This window comes from Chroicocephalus ridibundus, chromosome 12 (genome assembly GCF_963924245.1).
Source record: "Chroicocephalus ridibundus chromosome 12, bChrRid1.1, whole genome shotgun sequence".
NCBI lineage: Eukaryota > Metazoa > Chordata > Aves > Charadriiformes > Laridae > Chroicocephalus > Chroicocephalus ridibundus.
The window spans coordinates 2,222,174-2,236,394 of NC_086295.1; the positions used below are offsets into that span (position 1 = coordinate 2,222,174).

The 14,221-nt window shown below is 43.0% G+C and overlaps 1 protein-coding gene across 1 annotated transcript in view; it reads right to left on the bottom strand.

The window, feature by feature from the left end:
• Positions 1-5,922: 5,922 nt before the first annotated feature.
• Positions 5,923-14,221, bottom strand: part of TAF4 (TATA-box binding protein associated factor 4) — a 39,356-nt gene continuing 31,057 nt past the window's right edge. Inside the window, exons 12-16 of the mRNA XM_063350113.1 lie at positions 13,933-14,063; positions 13,161-13,286; positions 11,387-11,443; positions 11,186-11,305; positions 5,923-7,402 (exon numbers count right to left, since the gene is read on the bottom strand). Coding sequence (XP_063206183.1) covers positions 7,235-7,402; positions 11,186-11,305; positions 11,387-11,443; positions 13,161-13,286; positions 13,933-14,063 — 602 coding nt within the window. The 3' untranslated portion in view covers positions 5,923-7,234. The remainder of the gene's footprint in view (positions 7,403-11,185; positions 11,306-11,386; positions 11,444-13,160; positions 13,287-13,932; positions 14,064-14,221) is intronic.

Consider the following 14,221-nt stretch of genomic DNA (forward strand, 5'->3'; position numbering starts at 1 on the left):
AAAATCATCCCCCCCATCCCCCTGGCCTGTGATTTCTGCAGGACTGTATTTCACCAAGGAGGGATGCGGGAGGGATGGAGGAGGGATGCGGGAGCACTCGGTGGCAGCGTAGCCGGGCTCAGAGCACCATCTGCCGCCTGAGCACGGGGGAGAGATGGATACGGCGCCTTATTAATGAAATAACAGCAATTACAGAGCATTGCCCAGCCCAGGGTTTCCGAGTGCTCCCTCCGCAGGAATCCAGATGTGGCAGGAATGGGATGCGAGTTAATCCCCTCTGCCGGGTGAGGGCCCGGGACAGCGAGGACCAGCTGCCTCCATGACCCTCCCCTCTTTTTTAATTTTTTTTTTTCCCCTCCAGAAACCATTATTTTCCTCTCCCTCAACCACAGGCACCAAAACCCCAGCACTGACCTCTTTACTCTCCCCCCCGACTCCACACTGACCCCGGTTTTCTCCCATTAAGCTCATGCCGAGTGTTGAACTACTTCGCCAACACTTGATTATTCCTTTCCTCAGCTTCTCACACTTCCCCTTCCCCTCCCCTTCCAAATCCAGCCACAAAATACTCTGCAACAGAAATGTTCACTGGCTACAGAAAAAACCCAGTAGTTCTCCTTGAAGTAGCTACTCGCATCCTTATCCCCAGGGCGAGCGTCCCATCGCACTCACGCGCAGGACAACACATCTGGGAGGCTCCTTGGTGCACAACTACGGGATGATTCCCCTCTTACACCTCTAAGCAGCTTTGGGTGACAACTTACGCTCCTCGATTCTGCAAAACCAGCTTTATGCAGGAGCAGGGATACGGGAGACCTGCTGGGTCACGCAGCCGGCCCCGCTGTGGGAGAAGAGAGCTTCCCCGCGGAGACTTTCATATATACTTGTGTGTGTGTTTATGTATAAATATACATAAAATCTATATATAAACATATATACACACATATATTCTGTGTCTCTATGTACGTAAATAAATAAAGTGGGCTGGGAGCAGGGGGAGCCGCAAGCTGCAGGCAGTGGCTCGGTGCAGGCGATGCCGTGAGGAGCCCGGGGTCCCGCAGCCCCCCCCCGACTCCCCTCCACGCCGGCAAAGCGACTTCATAAACTCACGGCAGAATCCATCCCCAGAGAGCGGTTCACACCGCCGGGAGGGGACGCTGGCACTGGGGGGGTGACCCTCTCTCTCCGCCCCGGGCCACCCCCTCACCCATCCCAGACTGCTGTTGCCAAGGAGACGGAGGATGCTCGCACCGACCTGCTTTGTGCAGGTGCCAGGGGCCCGGTTCAGCTATTTTAATGCATTTATTTGCATAGACTGCGCACAGGACCAGCTTCTCTCACATTTAAGCCAAGCTGGCGGAGCACATCAGCGGCGGGTGCCGCCTCAGGCACGTTCTGGGGGGTGAAGCCCCCCTGACCCCCTGGCTTGGTCATCCCCCAGTGCTGCCCCGCATCTCGGCTGGGATCCCAAACTGGGCAGGGGGGAAGGTCTCTCGTTCCCTCCTCCCCCGTCACCAGCTCCTGGTCCCGGCCCTACCCACACCAGCCCCCGGGCCCTTCGCAATCAGGGGACAGAGGTTTTGGGGGAGAAGGAAAAGGAGGAAGAAAAGCTGCTATATGAAGGAAAACCCACCACCACCACATCACACACCCTTGCTGTGCATCAGCATGGAACGTATGAGAACATTTGATTTTTCTAAGGCGCTTTAACTCTTGTTTCTCAAACACAAATGGTCAATTCCACCAACTCCTCCCCAAGGTGAAGGGCCTTACCCACAACTTACCTGGATTTCTCCCTTGTCCCTCTCGAAGCGGAGCAAAGGAGCCTTCGTGCTACGCCGTGACGCGCCTGAAGCGACATTAGGATTTTCATTTTCTCTTAAGGAGGTTGTACCTAAACATCACCGCGTTGGTCTCCTGGGAAATTAGATATATTGTTCTTCAAAGCCCAATCTGCAATAATTGGGCAACACTCCAACGCGTGTGCTTGAAATTAGAGCACCAAACGCATCGCAGTAAACCAGAAAGCTCTTGCAACTTTTTTTTTATTTTTGGCAACTTAATTTTGTTGTTGGATTGAAAAGTATGTAGGTGCTCAAGTAAAACCATACAGTACTTTTACAGAGCAGTAAAAGGGAGATTTGTTATGCATTTATTCAGTATTTTACAGAAGCGTGGTACATATCAGAGACCAAATGCTGCTCGTGTTGTTTGTACAAGTTGTCTATTGACTTCAGAACAGGGAAACTCCCAGGGGGAAACCAAACAGGGCACAACCCAGCTCCTTACAGGAATAACAGTAAATAAGCCGAGCGGGAAAACAAAGGGAAAATATACGGTGTTTCATGAGGAAAGCTATTTCTGAGGCAGCAGAAGACAAGTAAAAGCAGGTAGCGGCTCTGAAGCGCGAAGCCTCCCCCGGCGCGCTCCCACCCCCGCCGCAGCACGAGCCGGGGGCCCTCAGGAGCCACGGGGGTACCCGGGCTGTCAGCAAATTCCTAAAAGCAGGTTTTAAAGAATTTATTCCCTTTCTCACAGCTCGGTGTGCCATCGAGTAACGGTAACACCACCAAAACGGAATGAAGCCCGGCCTGGCGCTCCGGCCTCTGGAGCGAGCCGTGCCCAGGGTGGCCGGGGGAGGGCTGAGCCCAGGGTCGGCTGAGGCTGGGGGAGGACAGGCCCCTGCTATTAAAACACGATTTGAAGCACAGTCCCGATGGGCAGCCAGCGGGATGCTCTGCCGGGCAGGACTTGGACGCTCCCTGCAGAGGTGACGCGTGTTGGGCGAATGAAAGGCAGGTGAGAAGGCAGAGAGGGGCCCATGCGCTGCCCTCCCTCTGCATCGCTGCAACGAGCAAACGTCCCCCAAATTCACCAGCCTGGCAGCCCTCCCATCAGGGAAACAGCACTAGCTAAAAAATGTCCCAAAATACAGAGAAGCCAGTCGGATACATGGTGCTGCTTGCGTGACACTTCCAAAGATTGAAAGATTAGGATCAACCCGTAGCACCTAAACCTTTTCTTCTCGCACTTTATATCATATTTTAACACATTGCGTTGGCCCGCACTTGCCTAAAGCCCTGATGTGTAAAAAGTCATCATCCCTTGCCCCGTCCCTGGAGGGGTTCAAGGCCAGGTTGGACGGGGCTTGGAGCAGCCTGGGCTGGTGGGAGGTGTCCCTGCCCAGGGCAGGGGGTGCCACTGGGTGGGCTTTAAGGTCCCTTCCCACCCGAACTATTCTGTGATTCTAAGTCCTTGCACAAACATGGGAAGTATTTAAAGAAGGGGCCGTTCCCAGCTGGAACCCACAAGCACGAGGGTTTGCACGCTTACCTGGACGCGCGGGTGTACCCACACACCCCGGGGAAACGCGGCGGCCGAAGGTGTCACTGCGATTCTGTCCCCAACTGCACTGCCAGCCCGCCCGACCTGCCCCCGAAAGTCAGCTCTCCTCCGCAGATGGACAATAACTGTAAACATAAGAAAATGGTTAAAGTTACCATTGCGTTAGACTTCTCATATCATTATTTGTAATTTAGGCAATCTCTGAAATACGGGAAACTTCTTGGATCAGTTATAAGTCTCCAATAAAATCTTAATTACCCTGAATTCAATGGCATTTATAGGAGCATTCACGCATGCACCTCTCAGTATGTATTTCAATAGGTTCCCTGAAAACATCTACTGAATTATATACCTGTGAAATATGAAAAACCGGTTGAATTCAGAGCGCCTTATTATATCCTATTTGTTCTGTTGAATTTCTGTGCTAGAGAAAGGATGGCATCAATAGCTCAGGAACATCACAGCTATGCGCTATCTAATCAAAGGTGTTAAAAACCACAGACCGCCGTAACCAGGGCAGAGCCCACCTCTAGGTCACAGGCACAAACGCTGGTGACCTACAGGCAAGAGAGAAGGAACCCGTCCCGGACACAGGGATGGATGCGGTAAGAGAAGGTAGAATAAACCACCACGTCCCTGCCCGTGGCAGGGGGTTGGAACTAGATGGTCCCTTCCAAGGTCCCTTCCAACCCTGACAATTCGATGACTCTATGACCATCAAGTGCGACACAGAGAGAGCCCCCACCGCGGCCATCACCAGTGCACCGCACACACTGCCAGTCCCACAGGTGCTACAGAGCAGCTGCAGCACTCTTTGGGCGAGGAAGGTGACGGAAGGGGACGGTAAATGCCCCTGTGCAGGCTTAGGGCCAGGAAAGAATCCCAGTTTCTCTTTACAGGTCACCAACGCACGAGAGAAGTGCTGCTGTACACACGTGTTGGCCTGTAAATGCCACCCCTCCTCAGTTACGACATTGCTCTGAGACATAAAGCTTCTGAGCAGCTTCAAAAATAGTCACCATTTTTATCATTTAAAAAAAAAAAAAAAAAAAAAAAAAAAAAAAAAGCCAGAGGCAGCAACTGACCTGCCCTGAGAACCTCTCCCCAAGAGCACGCCGATAGCCACGTGTGGCAGCGTGCGCCCCAGGACCAGCAACAAAGTGCCAACATCCCAGCCAAAAATGACATGAATTGGAACTACTGGAGGGAGAGGGGCACTATACCAGCTTTTTAGAGTAAGAGAACAGGAACTTTTAAAAGCTGAGAAAAATTATACGGAGCGAAGGCCTGACTGTGCTCTTAAAGACGTGTTATTTAAAGCAAAACCAAGAAGTATGGTCTTACAGAAGATCTCTCCCACCTCCCTTGGCCTCTCCAGGGTATTCCTCAGCTACTACCTCTTCTGCAGCGGGAGCGCGACGTACAGCACACCATGTAATAACTTGAATTTTTCAAATATATCTTACCCCCAACTTACTCTTGGAAGCAGCACCTGAAGGGCAGTTTCTTCCCAACTCACCTGCGGTCGCGGTGCTCGCTCGCTGGACGGCCGGTGGGGATTAGGACAACCCACGCTTGTTGCAATGAAAGGAAGGCGATGACAATGTTTTGGCCAAAAGTCAAAGTTGTTTCTTTCCACTTAATAACATTACAGGATTTGAAAGACAGTTTGGAGTTTACAAACAATCCAACTCTCCAAGTCAGCGTCACACGCGCGGCCGGGTGAGCGCATCCCTTCGGGAGCTGATCCCGTTTCTTGGGGCCACCCGCTCTCCTCGCGCCGAGCGAGCGCCAGTGGGAGACAGTGCGCCCGGCGCAGGAGCCTGGAGATGGGTTTGGCTGCACGCAAGATCTAATTATCAAATTAATGTGATTTTTCTATTAACCGAATAGCAGGATTAGGCCCTCACAACTGTGAATTATTATTTTTTTAAGTTGCCCATGAGAGAGGGAATGAAAAACAACAAACAAACCAACCAACAGCTAAACATTCCATACAGAGCATCAGAGCTACACCCCCTCAGGTCTTCACCTTAATTTTCACAAGATTTTCACAAGATTTTCACAAGTGCGGCCCCGATTATATTCTTTTATAGTTGTGCTCCAAATTCCCTGTTTCACGTCACCCCTTCTGCAACCCACCGCAGTTAATTGCGTTTGAGGGAGCAGGCTGCCCTCAAGGAGAGGGTGTTTTATTAAACCTTCACTAGACAAAATACTTTTAAGATTGCTTCAGAAACTTTCCCTGCTTAAAAAACAAACAAACAAACAAACAAACAAACCAAAACCCCAAACCAAACGCCACTATCCATTGATCTTTGTCCAAAACCCCTAAGACAACAATGAAATTTCAAGATTCATAAAGTTACATACCGACAAAACACCGACAAAACAAAACAATATTAAAAAAACCCCAAAGTGCATCTTTAGGAAAGAGCATCCCCTCAGGTAGACTAATCTTTTACTGTGCCAAGAAAAATAAATCCAGGAGGAGAAATGATTTAGAGAGAAAAATACATTAGCAAATACAGATAAATTTGTTTTTAATAAAGGAGTTAATTTTCTTTCAATCCTATATAAAACAATAGCAATTAAAAACTTCATTTTTGAAAGTAAAATATTTACATATGAACAAGTAACTGTGCAAAATTTACATGAAAAAAAATGGAAAGACAGGATTTCCTAAAAGACAAAATAAAAGGGGTGTAACAGTTGTCAGGTGTTGATAAAAATACTGATCAGCATTCAGTTTACACGCAAGAGAGTTAAATTCTACCATGAGAGTTCACACAAAGAAAGCCAAAGTATTTACAGTCATAAAAGTACTATCAATAGACAATTTAATACAATAACCTCTGAAAATATAAAGAACCAATTAGTATATTTGTAATAAAAAAATAGGTACAAAGAAGGGACTTTGCTCTGGACATCTTTAAAGTAGGCCCACAGCTTGCATACAGTCTTTTAGCAAAATAATTATAGTTTACATAGCCATTTTTATGTTATGTGCCAAAAATTATGTACAATTACTGACAAAATACACCAACCATTTTTCAACACTTGATTCACACTGAGAAACAGTCTTTTGATGATTCCTCTCAACTTTGATTTTATTTAATCTAAGCTTTCACTTTAGCTAAAAAACACAGTGCAAGTAAAATATATTTATGCTGAAAAGGTTTCTCTTTTTTTCCTTTTTTTCCTTTTTTAACTTTACAGCTTTACAAACTATAGCAAATAAAATGCATTTTTACAGATGCTGCTAAAACATTCAGAAGTAACCCTCCTTTATGGGATTTCAGGGCCTCTAATAAGCAATAATGTGATTAAAATTGAGGTTATGTTTAAAATTAACTGTATATCCCTCTAGATTCTGAACATTTTGGGGAAAGATAAATATTCTTAAAAAAATCAGTTTGCTTTGCTAACTGACTGTTTAAAAAAAAAAGCTAAATGAAATGAGGTCATCTGCTGTAGACATATTCCTATATAATTGATTTAGTTGAATAAAACTGAACTAAAATGTACAATTAATGTCGAAACTGCTACAGGGCTGACAAAGGGTAGCTAGTTATTTGCTAAACGATTCCATCAGTCTTTATATATGGCTTGTTTGGCAAGAAGGCCACTCAATCAAGAGATGAGTTAAAATTTAATTGTCCTTTTATAGTATCCACAGGCCTTGTAAGTATCCTCACTGTTACAGAAATGTATTTCTCCTATACTGAAGAGTTTATTTATAAACAGGAATATAAAACTGTTCCGTGTAAAGAGGTGGTTGTTTTTTAAACAATATCCCATTCGCTTGTTACAAAAAGGCGTAATTTGCAAATATATAAAAAATGTCCTCAGGCGTCTCTCCGTCAAAAATACCTTGATCTTTTCCATTTTACTTAAGGAATGCTTTATATAGCAATAGTGAATGGCTTGTCTCTCGCTCATTTTCTAAACAAAATATGAGGTCCCTGAGGTTCACCCGCGTTATCCTTTGTCGCGTAAACTGTCTGGTTGTTCCAACTCCAGAGCTGCCTGGGACTGCTGCACTTGAACCAGATCCCTGGGAATGAGAAGAAGAGAGAAATCAGAACGTGTCGGGGCCTCAGGTATCCCAAAACTCTTCAGGGAAAACACGGGAGGTAAGAACTACGTGACTATGCACAGGGAGCTATCAAACAGTATGCTGTACGCTACCGGATCAGTGATTTCTTTTTAATTCTTATTTATAAACAATAGTTGAACAATCAGAAGTTTTTGGTGACTTATAATATAGACAAAAAGACCCCAAAGCACCGCTCTTTATCTTCAGGAAGGCACCACTGATAAGCAATCCCAACAAACAAAACCAGCAGAAGTGACAGTATTCTCCACAAGGTTGGCATACAGCTTCCTAGGGTAGCCCTGGAGTTCCTGAAGAACTGGGGATCCGTCCTGTCCCCCTGGCCCATGAAGTCCTGAATAACGTCCTAGTTCCCCACAATCTTCCTGGCAGGGTGCCATGAGCTCTCCTTTTGGCGAGAAGGGCTGTAACCAAGCTCGGGGTTAGATGAAGAAGCAGCTACCCTGGACACAGGCAGGCACTCCCTAACGGCCTCTGAATTCTTCTCCATCATTCAGCAACATTTATCCCTCTGGTAAACGCTAGTAGTTTTCCACACAAACTGGCAAGACAAATATTATTATATTTGTCGCTTCAAAAAAAAAAAAAAAAAAAAACAAACCAGGGGAAAAACCCCATTTGATATCTTTAGAGTTACCCACATCCTTCAGCTGTTAGATGTACTCTGCCTGGTGAGTGAGTTACAAAGCAAATCTGCCGGGGCTGACTCCAGTGTATGTTCACTTGCCAAAGACACAGTTCTGATAGGATACATCCGATTAATGCAACTCTTCCATGACTGTTATGCCTTCCTTTATATAAGCAAAGAAATCCTGGAGTGCCTTAAAGCCAGCAGGCGCGAGAACCGGCAGGAGCGCTACCCAGTAACCCGGTGGCTCCTCCAGTGAAGACTGGCATCGGATCAGATCCTGCGCAGATGCACCGGAGGCAGGTTTTGGGCGGCGAGCGGGCGCAGGGCTCGGAGCCGCAGTAGGGCACAGCCACCAGCAGATGGCAGGCACACACCGAAAAGCCAGCTTTGGCCTCAAATCCTACAGCCGGGAATGGTTTGGCCCTTGCCTGTCGCCGCTACCTTGCTCTTTGTGTAAATCATGAAGGTGTTCCGAGGGACCGGGGACAGGTTATAGCTCTGTGTCTCACCTATGGATTCTTTTTTTTTTTTCCCTTCAATTTCATTTACTAGAATAATGTTTCCTTTTATTTTTTTTTTAACTGAACTTCAATACTTAGTGGCAGCAGAAGGTCCAAACACACTCCAGTAATAAATAGATTCATCTGCCCAAGAGTTTGTAGAATTTTAAAAGACTCTTCTAAATAAGGATACTCCAGACCTGAGAAAAGCCAAAATTTAAAGTAGTGCAAAAGCCATGTGAATAAGCTGCTGAGGCTCACGCTAACACCGTCTTCTCTACATGCGAAAGTAGTGCATTTATGATCAATGTACATTATTAAGAAACCAATCTAAACTTGTGCCGTAAATTACCGTTTCTGGGTTAGCAGTATACGATGCCCAGTGCGGGTGTTCTCGCTTCACCGCACTGCTAACGGTGAAGTCAGACTTTTGTTTCTCAAGCACGTTACCTGTTGCACCAGTGAGCAGCAAATCCCTAAGAACCACTAGAACAGTTTAAAGGCTGGATTTTCAAAGGGTATTTTAAGGCACCTGCAGGACTTAGGTGCCTCATTTCCATCAACTTGCATGGAAATTAGAAGATGCAGGAGAGAGCACAGGATGCTAATTAAATTTTCTCAAATACATACATATGACTACTAACAAGACAATAGAGAGAATTATAAGACGGGGTTCTAATTTTTGTTTTTTTAAATATCCGCCAGTAGAAGCTCAAGCCTGATTTTATTACGTAGACTATAATACTTCAAATGCAAAGGTAAAATGTCAGGAGTCTTTAAAGACACAGAACTGTGCTACTCCTGTAGGCATGGAATAAGTTAAGAAGCTTTTTGGTAACTTTCCATAAAATCACACGGACATAAAAGTCTAAAACTGACAGCAACCTGTTTTGTTGAATTTTGAATCAAAACAGTACAATTACTACTTCGAAGTGATTTTACATGTAATTAAGATTCAGCATTCCTAGACATCAAAAGCTTACATTTACAAATCTGTGTCTAAGTAATGACAAACCTTATTTTCCACACTTCTTGTAATATGCCTTAACTACAAACTGCACACAAATGGTGACAAGTGGAGCCCAATTTAAAAATGTCAAGTGACACAGCAGCAAAAGCGCAGCTGTGAGTCTATCAGATCAAAAGCAGCTGGTTCTTAATTAAACAGACAAAAGATTAGATTTCCAGGGAACCTGTAGTTAATTGGTTAACCAGTAAGTGATTAATCTAGGATAACTAAATTAGTCAGATTTAGATGAAATACAAACAAGTGTTCACAGTAGATGTAAAACACATCCCATAACCTAAGTGACATTAACAGACTATTAACGTTGCCCAGTTGAGGATGCGTAAGTAAGCAACGCCTACATTAACGCTGCATGAGATACTTCAGCGTATTCCTCAGAGACGACTTCGTTTCTAGACACATCTATCTTTGTAGAAGTGCCACACTCTGCACTTTTTATAACTTCAAACATTTATAAACTTTTAATACAGTAATTTGTTAACTTATATAAAAATAAGGCTTATTATCAGTAACAGGCATTTTCGTAAATTTCAAAACTCAAAATTACTTTAAGAGATTCTTGAGAGGCTTGATTTCTATTATAAAAAATAACATTTACTAGTTTTCAGAGTGTTCTCTAACATTTGATATCAAGCACATGTAAATTATTGCTTCCAGCAACTCAGTATAAAATAATGCAAATTATTTTGAAACAAGAGGCTTTTCTACAGTATAAATGCTTTAGCACTAAAAATTTGGAATGCTCAGGGAGTACTAAACAGAATTATTTGAGGAAAAGTCCTCAAATTACGGAGACAGCTTTTGGCCCCGTAAATGACAAGTTTCAAGAAGATTTTTTACTTTTTAAACAGTAGAGAAATCCCACATTAAATGTCTTCCATGCAGAAAGTAGTTTTATACTCTTTAATGTTTATTAACTTGGTTAGAAATACAGCAGATAGTCTACCAATCTACCTGAATTTAAGTTAACATTAAACGAATCAGATACTGAGCATACTGACACTTAGTCTGCAGAGAAGTTTGTGAAGGGCCAGATTAAACAGAAAGATATACAAAGGCTACGCAAGAACATCATAATCAGGCAGAATTGGTCAAACTGATCTGCTGCAGAGATACCAAAACTAAGGCCAATCACCAGCTAAAGAAAGAAGTTAGGCAAGTTCCTAAAACCTGGATTGTCAAATTTAGCAGTGATTTAGTTCTACCACTGCACCCACCTCAGCAGCACTACTCTGCACTCTTAGTTAGTTAGACTGGCTACAACCACAACAATCTCTTCCCAAAACTATGGAGGTCCAAAAAAAGAAGAGACTTGAGAGAACAGCAATGGCTTTTCTAACATTCCTCCAGTTCCGTGAACCAAGGAATGACAACTCCAATTTTATTCCCTATGCAGCTACACAGATGCTAAAGATTGATCCTGGCCTCAGAGCAGGCAAATCTGAACACAAAATACACTTCTGCCACTCAGAAAGCTTCCACAAACTAGGCAAACACTCTGAGCAGAAAGGTTTTTACAGAGGCTGACGCAGCCCAACCAAAGACTGCAATTACACCATACGTACCTCTGTCCCTGATCCAGATCCCGGTGAATCTACTTTCCTTTTCTTTCTGGGACCGATCGCAGCTAATGCGGTCAAGTTGGCATCCCTCTGTCTCATCTGTGCTAGTTCTTGTTGCTGCATCTGCATTTGCCAGAACAAGTACAGTTAATTATTTTTCTTTCAATTTCCAAAATAAAAGTTCGTGTTAAGGTGAACACTTACCTCCTTGGCCTTCTGTTTCAACCTAAGCTGTTCTGGATCTTCTTGCCGAGATCGAGACTATGTTGATAAAGGATGAACATGGAATGGTTGGAGAAAAAGAAAGAAAAATTAATTCGGTTACGAAAGCAGTTAAAGATTGTAAGGTTTACATAGCACGTGAAAGTTTTTCTTAAACTTCATCAGGAAGTGGAGAATACCTATGACTCCCAGGGAGGGCAACCGGGGAAAATAATTTCTAGATATTAAAAGCATTTTTCCATTTCTTAGTTTCAGGTATCTATTTTTGAAAAAGCATCTGCTTTTTTACCTTTGTTAAATATAGCAAAGAATAGCTAAGCTTTGATGCCTCAAACAAAACTGTTACAAGACAAAGTACACAGATTTGAACTGAAACACACACACTTTGCATATGAAAAAAAGGAATCAGACCTTACTATTTGGAAAAATTCCCCCCGTTGCTGTGTAACTACGCACTTACTAAGATGACCTCTTTCTGCCACTCCTACACAAGTCAGACTCTGGTTTGAACAAACTGCAGCTACTGACCAACACACCATTTTCATTAGCAATTGCCCATTTCACTTAGGCGCCTACAATTTCTTCTATGTATCGTACTTTTAGAAGCAACAGAACGTATAATTCCAGTAAACTTTATTGTCTAATACCGTAAACATACATTTGCTAATTAATTTTCTTTGCTACATATATCAGTTCTCTTAGTTTCTTGTTTTTTTCCAAGAAGTCAAAAAACAGAAAACAGGAAAGACTTCAAGACAGTCCTTCATCTATACTCTCACATAAGGCAAGACTAACTATATTCAAACAAATCCTGACCGTTTTTAACCCCATATATTCTTTAGACCACCAACAAAATAAATTATTTTAACTCAGTGCTCAAGTACCCTTAAAATGTTAAGCTTTTCCTAATGATTAACCTACGTACTCCCCGCTGCACTTCAGATGCAGCAAACACAGGGAATTACATGAACATGCAAAACACAGTCATGAAGACTTTGTCTGACCCCAGCCTTCTCTCTCGTGAAGTAAATGATCTACTCTCTCATCTTTCTTCATAGGTCACAATTGCTAGACATTTAAATTGCTTTCCTTCTGAAGTCTACTTGGTCTAGGGCCCCAAAATTGGACAGAGTATTCCAGCACAGGTCTAACGGGAACCAACTGAAATGAAGGTGTTAGGTCACAACTTGCAGGCAAGCAGTGGATTTTAACATCATCAACTCGTACCGGATCACAAACCCAACAGAAACCTTCCGTTGTTTTCTGAATTATTTCTAGAGCGCTCCTGCCTAGTTAGTCATATTCGTCCTATATTTGGGTCACTGAGTAAAACCACAAAGTCTAATGCTTACATTTGCGCTTACATCAACTGCTTCCTATTTGTCGTATTTCTCCAACTTGTAAAAATCTTTGAGTTCTATTTCTATTCTCCAACACACTTGTAACCTCTCTATTCCATTTCAGAGTACTACCAGGCTATAAAATTCATATTTTTTCACAATACAAAGTGCAAATGACTAAGTTTTAAGACCTACTTTAATTTGGGAACATGCAATGACAGTGGCAAAAAGCTGTCTCACATGCTTTAGCATGAAAAGCAGAACAGAGCTCTAGCTAAAGAACATATTCATCAAGCTCCATCTTTGAAGATTAGAGTCTTCCCCTTCATTACAAGTGCTTTAGAATGAAAAGAAACTCTGCAGTTTTGACGTCAAAAATGACACTTTGCAAACGTGTGTGAAATCCAAGCACTTGCCTTTGCTGCACGCATTAAAATTTCCCTTTCTTGTTCGTCTTTACGTTGCTTTTCTATTTGATCAAGTTGTTCAAAGAACTTGAGCTGTGCCCGAACGTCACTTGCTTGTTCGTATCTTTCATCATCCTGAAAACACGGCAAATATGTTTCTCATTACATTTCTTAAAAACAAAGCTGTTAGCTTGTACTGTACTGTAGAAGAACATATGCATTTAAAGCTCAAATGTTCACTTTGTCCTTTTCAAACAAATAGCAAGTGTATATTTACACCAGTCAAACCAGCTAGAATTCTTAAAAGCATTTTGCTCTATTCCATGAATCATCAGATTTTGACTTCTAAACTAATATCATCACAGCTTTAACCTCACAAACGCATCTCAGAGCTGTGTGGGTTTTTTTAAACGCTGTTTAGGCATTTGCATCTATTAAGAACACACATCTGTCAGATTGCAGTCTCTTGAGGATGCAAACCAGTGCTCTTATCTGCCTATCTGATTGTACAGTCACTCAGACTCTAAACATTTGACATAATAAAGGGGAGGGCACAGTTTCTCTGCATTTGTTTTAAAAACATTTTGTATATGCAAGCAGAAAAGTTCTAGTCATCCACGTGTATTAATATCTTAATATAAGATGAATCAGCCAAAGAGAATAAACAACCAACCTAACTTCACAGAATGAAGAACACCGAACTCATGCACTACAGCCAACGTGAGTGCCTGCTGAATTTGTGCAATTTTGGCATTTAATTTGTGCAATTAAATACAGTTACCTTGTAAGAAATGTTCTTTTGTTGAGCAGTCTCCGATAATTTTTCCACGAGGTTTTGTAGTCTCTGTTGTGTAGCATGTGATACATAGCTAACTACATCAGGATGGATTTCTGTTATTCCATGTTTTTTACCTACAATCAGGAGAGAAGTCAGTTGTAAAACATGATTTTACAACACAGGTAAACACATGGCTAATCTCAGTCGTGGAAATGTAAAATGCCTTTTGCAAAACAAGGCTTTCAGGTATCTCTCAGACAAGCACTAAACAGGAAATGTCAAACACAAAAAT